This window comes from Ursus arctos, unplaced genomic scaffold (assembly GCF_023065955.2).
Source record: "Ursus arctos isolate Adak ecotype North America unplaced genomic scaffold, UrsArc2.0 scaffold_11, whole genome shotgun sequence".
Classification (NCBI taxonomy): Eukaryota; Metazoa; Chordata; class Mammalia; order Carnivora; family Ursidae; genus Ursus; species Ursus arctos.
In genome coordinates, this window is record NW_026622775.1 from 65202794 (window position 1) to 65214140 (window position 11347).

The 11347-nt window shown below is 54.9% G+C and overlaps 1 protein-coding gene across 1 annotated transcript in view; it reads right to left on the minus strand.

The window, feature by feature from the left end:
• The window catches only part of LOC113270039 (L-gulonolactone oxidase), a 31495-nt gene extending 20895 nt beyond the window's left edge, over positions 1 to 10600 (minus strand). The window contains exons 1-5 of the mRNA XM_044391175.3: positions 10089 to 10600; positions 9082 to 9183; positions 6785 to 6910; positions 4728 to 4822; positions 1090 to 1180 (exon numbers count right to left, since the gene is read on the minus strand). Of these exons, the coding sequence (XP_044247110.1) occupies positions 1090 to 1180; positions 4728 to 4822; positions 6785 to 6910; positions 9082 to 9183; positions 10089 to 10091 (417 nt within the window). The 5' untranslated portion in view covers positions 10092 to 10600. The remainder of the gene's footprint in view (positions 1 to 1089; positions 1181 to 4727; positions 4823 to 6784; positions 6911 to 9081; positions 9184 to 10088) is intronic.
• Positions 10601 to 11347: the final 747 nt, after the last annotated feature.

An 11347-nucleotide genomic window follows, 5' to 3' on the forward strand; every position in this document is an offset into this window, starting at 1 on the left:
GTGGTCTAATCCCCAGCAATCCTGAAATTTCTTTTACAGCACAGAGTGAGAGCTCTGGAAAGGGCCCTGTCTGACATGCAAAACCCACCACGAATGTTTATTGAGCACTAACTGTGTACGCTCTTCTAAGCATCCCAGAAGCATTGCTGTTGTGACACCCCCATTTTCCAGCTGAGCAAACTGAGGTAGCCAGAGGTAGAGACTTGCCCCAGATCGGACAATACTGGTAGAGCCAGGATGCAAAACCCAGGCCCCAGTGCTTAGCCGTAATGCTCCAGGGGCCAGAGGTCCCACGGCCCACAGTGCAGGTGAGCCCCTGCAGGTGGAAACACCGTCCCTGACGGTGCACACGCCGCCAGCCTGCTTCGTGGCCACGCAGCCCGGCCTGTTACGAAGCCCCTCCGAAGGGTGGCTCCCAACACAGAAACCACGAAGTGTCCTTGGCTCAGCCACGTAAGTAACATACACTATCTCCTTTGGTCCTCCTGGGCTGAGGATTGTTCTCTCCAAGTTACAGATGAAAACAGGGAGGTCCACAGGAGTTAAGTAACTTGCCTACACGCGCATGTCTACTATATGTTGAGGCAGCTTTTGAACCCAGATCTGAGTCCAGAATCTGTGTTCCTAACCAGTTCCCCAAACTGGACTCTCATTAAGTTTAAGAAGTGCTTTTCACTGACCACCAGGGGCAGATCGGGGCCCACAAGTGCTGGACTCCACTCCAGGTAGCCCCAGCTCCAGTCCGGGCCCCTCTGTGACTTGCTAACCTGGGAAGACCTCTTGCCGTGTCCGGCTCCTGGCTCAGACCTTTCGATGGGGATGGAAACTTTTGCCCTGCTTGCCCTTTCTACAGGGTGGCCAGGATGCTCCCAAGAGGCGGGATGTCTCATCACTTGTGTCTGTTGCAGACGAATGAGACTTAAAGGAGATAAAGTGGCTGGAGGACACCTGCCACTTGTCTGCCAGAGGCAGGGAGCTAGGGTGGCTTTGAGGCCGAGGGAGCCCCTAATTTCCCAGGAGCTGCTGTAAGAGGTACCCACCCACCCCCACCCCTGGCAGTCAGGGGAGCAGCCAAGCAGGGGGACTCACCTGGGTGGCCAGGATGCCGTGTTTGATCCCCGTGTTGTGCGTTCCAGACCCGATGACGCCCCCTGCAGTCACATCTGACACAGCTCCCAGGCTGGGCTCAACAGGAGGGAGCAAAAGGGACACAAGGGACCTGTTAGGCTCCCCTGGGACCAGACCGTACTCATCCCCTCCACTGGGCTTCAGGACAAGGCACTCAGAGCAGAATAACAGATTCATCTCTTGCCTAGGTTCTGGCCCCGAATGTACTGTGACTTAGCTTGTCTGACTTGGTGGCCCTTCCCCTCTCTGAGCCTCAGCCTCCTCATCTCAGTGGCCTGTCAGATAAGTTGGTGAGGGCATGGTTTGGCTCTGAGGGGGGTGCCTGCCTGCCCGGCTCTGGGCTTTCTGCAACGTGGAACATGCCTTTCCTCTGGCCCCCATCTGTCAACAATAGCTTCTCCACCAACCAAAGGCCCAAATGCTCCTGCGAACACCTCTCTAGACCCAGCCTGTCAAGGCCTGCAAGTCCCTGAGGGAGTGACCTGGTTCAAATGGCTCACACAGCTGTGCCAGGAAGGTACGAGGAGGCGGGAGCTTCCTTAGCCACCAGGAAAGGAGGAGGACGACGCTCTGTCACCTTCAGGCTCAGAAACGCTCAGGGGTTCCTCGGGGCCCCGAGGACAAGCCCACGTCCCTCAGCCCAGAGTCCCGGGCCCTGGAAGGAATACTAACAGCACTGTGTGTACACAGGAGGACCAGAGTTCCGAAGCGGAGCAGGAGCCCTCTAGAGGCGTGCTCTGGGGGCAGGAATTAGAAAGGTGTGCCCAGAACTCAGCGTCCAGGGAAAAGAGTGCTCAAAGATCTTACTTCTTAGCAGCGTCCTCTGAGACATCCTAGCTCTAGCTTAAAGCAGAAGGAAACTGATGTTTATGTTACTAACGGCCCCCTGGGTGCCGAGGCGGTGGGAGCGTTACGTGCTACACGATATCTTCACCACAGCTCAGCCCACCTGAGCACTGGGCTCACAGGGGAAGCCGTGTGCCCACCGCCACACACACCCTGGCTCCCAGCACAGACCGCGGGCCCGAGGCAGGCGGACCCTGGCTCCCAAAGGCACTGCAGGACACCTGCCATTAAGACAGTGATGAGACAGTCCAGCCTCAGACCTTCCTGTGGAGGCAGTGAGACCTGGGGACTGTCCTGGCAGAACAGGAAACGGACAAAAAAATCCAAGGCTCTCCAGCCTCCCCTTACTCACCCCCACTACCACCTTTGTGTCTAGTCTTGTGTCTTTGTCCACATGAGTTGGCTTACTTCTGAAAATACCAGAATGTTTTAAATGAAGATTTTATTTACTTATTTGAGAGACAGACAGAGCAGGAACGGGGGGAGGGGGAAGGGGCAGAGGCAGAGAGAGAAGCAGATTTCTCGCCGAGCGTGGAGCTTGATGTGGGAGTCTGTCCCAGGACCCTGAGATCATGACCTGAGCCAGAATCAGACGCTTAACCGACGGAGCCACCCAGGAGCCCAGAAAATACCAGAATGTTAAGAGAGGATCGTGGAATCCTGCTCTAGGGAAATCCTCCAATGCGAGAAAAGGTCTAGCATGAAGACGTTCATCACAGCATTACGCAGAATCGTGACAACCTGAGGAGGGCCTCAGCGCCCACGAACGGGGTGGTTAATGGAATTGCAATGTGTCTCCTCCTGTCCCTGCAGCCTACCAGACTAAAAAGCAATATGGAAATGGGTTTGTGACCACTGTGTTCAAAGAAATAAGTTGGATTACAGCGAGGCCCTGAGGGAGAAGGGTCAAGGAAGGATGGATTAGACTGGCCTCTGAGAGGCTGGAGATCACACGCCCAGGGGAAAGGTCAACTCCAGAACATGTGGAGCTAGGCCCCCACGGAGCCAGAAGGCAACGAGCATGGACATTTATGGAGCAGTTATGTCAGCCAACCTAAACTCATCCAGGCCTCTGAGCGTCCTGTTTGAAGACCCATTTTCTAGGCCTGAGGCCCATTAAGAAACTTGACTAACAGCGAATAGCAAGATTTGCACCCAGGCCATCTGCTTCTGGAGAAGCAGGGTGGGGTCTACACCAAGCTGCTGTCCTGCCTCCTCTGGTTCACCACATGGTGGACTGTTCTAGAACTTTCCAGCTGTGTGACTTTGGTAAGTCACTTTGCCTCAGACCCCGGTTTCTTCCTCTGTAGCTTCTATTCCTCACCTGTCAGCACCCAGCTTGGGGCCTCAGCTCTGTCCTTCTCTTCAGCCCCCCAGCCACAGATACTCCTGGAGTCCCCACAGCATCCTTGGAGCTGTCCACCCAGGCTCCTCTGCGATACACAGGATAGGACATCCTGACTCCCTTTGATTGGCAGAAAGGCCCCATATAGGCAGCCACTGAGGAGGACTTGGTTCCCAGGGGGGACAGAGACACACCATGAACAGGGCACAGAGATGCGTCAGAGTCCAGAGGCTAATGCCCAATGTTACTAGAACAAGTCTCTTCCTGTCATCATTGGTCACAGACTATCTGCTCATCGGCCCCTGTATGCCCCCACATTCTCCCCATTCTGGACTTTTGCTCATGCTGTTCTCTCTGCCTGAATCCCTTCTTTCCCCTTTTTTCTGGTTTATGCCCCATCATCTTTTAGGACTCAATCCAGGGGCCCCTTCTGCAGGCTCCCAGATTCCTATCCCGTTACGTATTCCCCTGCCTGCCAAGGCTGAACCCAGGGCCACCTGAGAGCCCCACAGTGCCCTGGACACTTCTCTGACATTGAACCTATTGTCTTGCATCATGCTTATCATTTTGGGTGTTGGTCTGCCCCTTGCCAGGAGCTCCTTGGGTTTTACTCATCTTTGCCTCTTGAGGGCCTGAACAAGACCTACACGTGGTAGACACCTCATAAATGTTTGAGTCGCCATCATCTTTGGAGAAGCAGGAACAGGACAGAATAGTTTCCAGAATAAAGTTGTAGCAGTGCCTCCCAGCCTGTGATAACAGAGTGAAGGCAAATGGACCACCCACACTTAAAAACAAACAAGAGGCTTCTGTGGGTGCAGTTTTGAGCTGCAAAGTGATTGTTACCCCAACATCCAAAACACCTGTCACCTTTCTCCAGAGGTTGAAATTCTACAGTTAGACATTCAATCCTTTGGCTATATTTGACTCCTGTTCCAATGGAAACCCCCTGATACTAAACCAGAGCAATCCCTGACATGTTTGCATAGAGAGATGAGTATAACCATAGGTAGGTATACCCTGAACATGCAGACTGTGGTTCAGTCTGCGTGCCCTTCTGTTCCTCTGTGCTTATTTTGCATACTCTTCTGTCTGGGTCCATGCAGCTGTTTATTTCAAATTTTAAGAAAAACTTAATCCATAATTTTCACACCCCTTTACAAGGCGGTTACTTAATGCTCGGCCCACCTCTGACCTGTTTCTTTTTATTCTTGCACAATGGTTCCTGAAATCATGGACGATGGGAGACAGGTACCCCATGGGGAAAGAACAGGGGTTCAGAGAAAGGGGGGTGCACCCTGGGAAGTGTTTCTCTCTCTCCTCCCAGATCCTTGAGTGTCCGGCTGAGACCAGGGCCAGGGGTGGTGGGCAGTGCTGGCCCACCAGGCATGGGAGAGGTGGTTCTTACTTGGACAAGGCCAGGCCGTGCTTGCCCAGCTGTGGGTGCAGGTCAGCCAGGAGGATGCCAGCCTCCACAGTCACCTGCTTCTTCTCTGTGTCCACCTGCAAAAGACCAGCATAGGCTGGGGTGCGCTAGGCTCTCACCCAGCCCTTCCCTGGCAGCCACAGTCCCGCAAATATGAACATGTCTGTCCTAGCCTGTGGTCAGCTCAAGCCACCGCTTGCTGCAGGCAGCCGAAGGGAGTGTGGGCAGAACCCTGGATCTGCTGGAGTTTGGGGAATATAGTCATTCCCCCCTTATCTACAGGGGATATGTTCCAAGATCCCAAAAGTATGCCTGAAACCACAGGTAACACCCACCTTTATAAATACTATGTTTTTTCCTATATACACATACCTGTGATAAAGTTTAATTTATAAATGATGCACAGAGGGTCACAACCATAACTAAAAATAAAATAGAACAATTGTAACAATATACTGTAATAAAAGTTACGTGAATGTGGTCTCTCTTAAGATATTGTACTGTTCTCAGGCTTTTCACCTTGCAAGGATGCAAGATAAAATGCCCATGTGTCGGGATGAAGTGAGGTGAAGGACATAGGAATTGTGAAATAGGATTAGGCTACTGTTGACCTTCTGATGATACGTCCTTCTGTCCTTCTATGATCCTTCTGATCAATCTGCTTTCAGAGGGTGGTTGACCGAGGGTCATTGAAACCAGAGAGAGCAAAACCATAGGTAAGGGGGAGACTAGTGTAGTCTGTGGAACCCCTCCTTCTCACAGGGGAAGGAAATGAGCAAGGAAGAGAAGGGGTTCGCTCAAGGTCACTGGCAGAGCTGGACTAGCATTCAGGTCTCCTAACTGCCACAACCGTGCCCCCCAGACTAGGAAGGTGGGATTCCTACAGAGCTGCTCAAAGTCACCAACTAAGGAGGGTCTAATCCCGCAGGGGCTTGAGTTTGCTAGTTGGAGTCCGAATTCTCCACTTACTCTCACCCGGGGAGGTCTGAGGCGAAGACTGGGGACTGGAAGGGGACAGGAGGTTCCCACATGTGCAGTAAGAGCACTAGAAGATTCCCGGCAGCCCAGGGAGGTTAGAGCAGAGTCTTTTCTTTGGCAGGGAGGAGACTCAAGTTCAGCGACTTTAAGTCACTCGCTCAAGGTCACACGAGAATCGGGGGTGGAACTGAGAGGAGAATCCACATCTGCGTGACTCTAAATGAGCAGCTCATTGCACTGACCCTGAGCACAGAGCTGGGCAAAATCAATTGTTGGAGCCCAATCCTCACTACTTAGCAATCAGAGTTAATTACTGCCATGACTGACATCTTGACCAGAACGTTTTCTACAGGGTGGAGACTGTCAGCCAGAGCAAGGGAGGAAATAATAGAGAGGAACCCAAAATCTCTGCTAGCAGGGCTGGGTGGAGAGGAGGTTATGTGGCAAAAACTGTAGCTTGGGGGACTTGGCCCTGTCAGGGGAGAATAGGGGTCCTCCTAACGTGCAGGGCACCTATCTGGCCTCTATGCCCTGGCAGGTGCCCAGAGGGCAGGGACGGGGCACTCACCAAGTGCTGGCTGAATTGCACGGACAGTATCTCAGCACAACGCTGGTGTTAGACTCCCGAGTTTGTGCCCAGCTCTGTCACTGATTGGCTGTGTAACCCTAGGCAAGTCACTCACCCTCTCTCTTGTTTCCCCATACGTAAAACGAGTTAAGTGTCAATCCTTCCAGACTTGTCATTGTGAATGCATCTTTGGGGGTCTGACTTGCCATTCTTCCAGAGAAGCAGACAGGGAGCCCTGGCAGGAGGGGTGAACATCCTCTCTGTGACCACAGGGAGGCGCGCACACCTGACAAGAAGCCTGAGGAGGCCCAGGGAGGGCTCTGGGGAGGGGTGATCACGGGCGGTCAGAAATTGGGGTGTCACTTTGGATTCAGGGGCAGGGAGGGGATCAGGCTTGAGGGCAAAGTCTAAGGTGTTTCCTGGGGCCTGGGGTGGAGGCCGAGGCTGCCGGGCTGGGGGCCAGCAGGGGTGGGGAGCTGAGGGCTCTGAGTACCTGGAGTAGCCGGTTCATCTTGCCCATGTGGATCATGAAGCCATCGGTGCAGGCGATGTCCGAGGGCGAGTGGCCACCGCCCACCACCTTCACCCGCCTGTTCTGCTGCCTGGCCAGGGCCAGCACCTGCCAAGACGATGCCGGAGTCAGCCCAGCTCCGGCCTTTCTCCGTGAGGCAGCCGGAGACCTTGCGGGGCCCGCAGCGGGGTGGGCCGCCCAGGCTTCACACCCCCCGGCCTCCAAGGCCCCTGCCTGGCTGGAGGCCGCTGTGCAGTCCACTCCGGGAAAGGGAGCGAGAATGCAGGGCCAGGAAGTGAGCGGGATGGAGAACCAAGGAATCATCCTAAGGTGGGGCTCCCATGCGCTCTCCCCGCTGCAGCTGGGGGCTCTTCTGTGGGCACACCTGATCGCATTCTTCCCTGGCACAAAACCTTTCAAGGACACCCGAGTGCCTTCAGAATAAGGTCCCGGCTCCTGTCTTGGCCTACCTGGGCTCGGCTGCCTTCCGAGCTGGAATGAAGGCCGCTGGGGGTGACAGTGACTTAATTTGACTCGGTACCTGTGTCTGCCCAGGCTCAGCCCCACTAGTGTTTAGTGATCACTGAATGAATAAATAAATAAATGCCTGGTATCCCTTAAATGAATGCATTCCCTTTCACCCTCACGTCCCTGCTCAAAAAGCTCACATCTGGTCCACAGAACACTGATTTGACAATGGGTACCATGAGGGGTTCCATGAGCAGGTGAGATTGGAAGTGCCTGTCTTTTCCACCCACCACGCCTGTGGTATGTTTAAGACCACGGGCTCTGCAACAAAGAAATCTGTTTATCATCATCTTCCGTGAGCCCCCTTGACCACACAACCGACTTTTAGGACCCTACTAGCCCTCTAGGGAGACATCAGCCCGCAGCGGCCTCCACCTGTTAGGAATTCACAACTGCGTAGGCCAGCACAGCTGAGGAACGGCCTTGGCCTATGGCCGTCTCAGCATACCTCCAACTGTTCCCTCAGCTCAGAAGGAAGCCAGTTGCCTTGGCATTCAAGGCCCTCTGATCCCACCATCCCAGCCTTTCTCTTCTGCCCTCTGCCCACTCATCCTCTGCCCACTCATCCCTTCCAGGCATGTCTGTCCCCACCCTGGACCCGTCACTCACTGACTCCCCACACTCCCTTGCTGGCAGTGCCCTTCCCCAACCCCCTGTGGAGCTTTTGTTCATTCTCCTGGGTCCAGCTCAACCGCTTCTCCTGTGTGTAGCTTTTCCTGCAGGAGAAGGTGGGGGCTTTGACTCAGACAATCCCCATGTGACTCCTGGCTCTGATACTTATTAATATGGGAAAATAACAAAGCCTCTATTAGCCTCAGTTTACCCATCTGTGAAACAGTATAATTGCAAGTGATTATAAATATGCAGTGAAGGAAAAAAACAAGGAGCGGCGACAGAGAACACTGGGGCCATACTGCAGATTAGGTGGTCTGGGAGTCCAGCGAGGAGCTGAAGTTTACCCTGAGACCTAAAGGATGAAAAGGAGTTAGTCATGTGAAAAGTTAAGGGACAGGCATTCCTGGTGGTAGGGACAGCAAGTGCAAAGGCCCCGAGGTAGGACAAGGTTTGGTTTATCTTTTGAACAAAGGGTGAACCAAGGCCAGGTGATACATGGCCTTGGGAGTCAAGTTACAGTTTTACTCCACAAACAATAGGGAGACTCTGAACGGCTTCAAGCAGGGGAGTAGCCCCCTCCAACTTACATTTTAAGAAAACTCCTTCTATTGATATGGAAGTTACATTCCAAGGAAGTAAAAACAAAAGCAGGGAGACCAGGGACAAGGCCACCGCAGGTCATGGTGGGTGAGGAAGGGATGGTGGACTGGGCATGGAGAGCGGCAACGGTGCCGAACAGAAGGGGATGGATTCTGGAAACTTCTGGGGCAAGTCTTGCTGGTGCCAGATAAGGGTAAAGAAAAGACAGTGCCCCACTTCCTGGCCTCCAGTTTGAGCAAGCAGGTGCCCCATGCAGAGACAGGCAGAGAAGAGGCTGAAGTCTGTGATGACTCTGGGACACACAAGGACAGCGCCCAGACGAGGGCTCTGAGCTGGAAGTGTAATGCCAGCAGCCACCGGTGGCCTGCTCAGTTTTCACGTGGGGCTGAACAGGGGAGGCAGGGGCCTGGAGCCCAGACTGTAGTCGGCATCCTCAAGCTCTCGCCTGGCCAGCAGTTCTGGGGTGGGGGGTGCGTGGGGAGGAGGTTGCTCCTAGCCAGGCAGGGCCTGGTCTCTAGCCCTGGATGCACACTCACCTCTCTGATCTCCTCCACGGACGTGGGCTGATAGTACATTTCTGGGCAACAGCCGTAGGTCCTAGCCCAGTTCTGGAACTTGACTCCTTTGTACCCATGGACCTGTGAGGGGAAGAGAGCTGGGTGGCTCAGATCCGTGGCTGCCGGCTGCCCGGACGGCCCTCCACGCTCCTGCCATCGTAGGATGGGAGGCCAGGCCTGGGCGCCGAGCCAGGCTCTTCCGCACTGGTCACGTCTCCGGGCGGTGGGAAGATGTAACAAGCGCCGGAAGCTCGGAAGCCGAGCAGATCTTCCCTGACCCCGCGTGGCCAGATCACACGGGCCACATCCCTCCTCAGTAGAAGGGGCGGGGTGGAGCTGGGGAAAGCTGGCCTCGGGGCTCCTGTCCCCTGCTCTGTCTGGGGCACCTCTCCAAGGGACCCAGCAGAAGGTGGACTCCGACCGAGCAGGGTGATGGGAAGGGGCGGCCGGAGCTGGCCTAGTGGCCCCAAGAAGGACTTGGAGCTGGCCTTCAGCTCTCCCACCAGGCTCCTCCTGCCGGGAACGGCCAAGTCTGGGAGACTCCACAGCAGCCTTCCTGGCCTCTAGACCAAAGCAGGGAGCCCTGGGGATAAGCCTTTCGTTTGCTGGTACCGGCCTGTGTACCCAGCACTGTACTGAGATCCTTTATACATCGTATCTTATTTAGACCTTATAATAATGCCACAAAATAGGTAATATTACTCCCATTTTCAGGAGCAGAAACAGAAGCTCAGAGAGGTGAAGTAATTGCCCCAAGCACACACAGCGATCAAGTGAAAACACTGGAGTCCAACCCAGGCCTTCCTCTCCCATGCTTTTCCCACCACCCCAGTGACACCTCTAGAGCTTCATGTCCAATTCAAGACGGTCCCCGTGGCCTCCCCTCGGCCCCAAACGTGACCTAAGTTTCTCCTCCCATGCCTGGTTCATGGGCCCAGCCTGAACGCAGCCCTGCTGGGCTGACCGGCTGTGCCGTGTTACCCTACCATGGCTCCAGGGGTAGGTCAGTGGCCTCGGCTGACTGTGGCTTCCTCTGGGAGCAGAGCCCTGGGCAGCGGGGTGCAGAGGCGAGGTGGAGCGAGGGTCTGGAGCAGGCAGCACAGTGACCTCTGAGCTCCGGGCTGGCTCTGTATCTACCGCATTCCGAGGGGCTTTGAGCCCCGGCAAAGGTGGGTAAACAGTGTTGCGACAAGCTCCACCCAGACAAACAGCAGCTCAGGCCTGCCCCCTGCCTCGGGGGCCCTTCTCAGGCAGCGAGGTGGAGGAGCAGAGTGTAAGAAGTGGCTGCTCTGTTGCTGGAAGCTGCTAGAGCTCTGACCCCAAATCTAGGCATTCTGGAACCAAAGGACCCCGCCGCTTCAAAACTGGGCCCTTAATTCCATAGGTCAGGGGAGGTTGTGATTTGGGGGTCCGTGGGGATCTTAACGTAGGGGCTCCCTCAGTGCCTGCTTGGAGGAGGGTCCATGGGGCATGCCCAGACAGATGGAATCTGCCTGCGTCTGTGTTCGTTAGCTCATTTGTCAGGCTTGGGGCATGAACACAGCGAGCCGCCCATCATTACGGGGAGACAGGGCGGGAGGCTGGTGGCTTAGCACCGGATGGGGGCGGGGAGACAAGGGACATTCAGCCCAGGCAGTCTTCCAGCAGAGGCTTTCCCTTCCCCCAGGCTTTAGGGCAGCCAGACCTGGGTTCCTCGTCCACCCTTTGCCTGTTAACCTCTGTGAATCTCCTTTTCCTCCTTAACAAATTGGGGGCACTTTTGCCTAATTCTCTGGGTCCATATAAAAGTCAGAGCAGGTGGATGAGGCACATCGGGTGCCACGGGAGCTTGAACTGGCAGCAAGCTGTTGCTTCTGCCCCACTGGTAAGCTTGCTGGCGGCAGGATTCTGGGGACACTACTGTCTTCTCGCCAGCCCTTAGCTAGTGTCTGGCACAGAGCCAGCGCCCAAAGCACATTTGTGCAATGAACAAACATCAGGCACTGAGCATCTCGGCTTTTCAGATCTCTCCAGGCCAATGGCTGGTGTCTCGCGGGAAGCAGGAGCAACGGTTCGGGGGTTGGGGAGGAGGTAGGGCCTGGCTCAAGGAGTGGAACTGGGGTCAGAGATGTGGGAGAAAAGCCCTGGAAAGGGGGAATGTTGGAGTCACACCTGTATCCCCCAAACCAGAATTCCCACCAAGCTGGTGAGTGCACGTGGGTGTGAATGATTGTACCCCCACCCTGATGCAAATGTCTGTGTATGA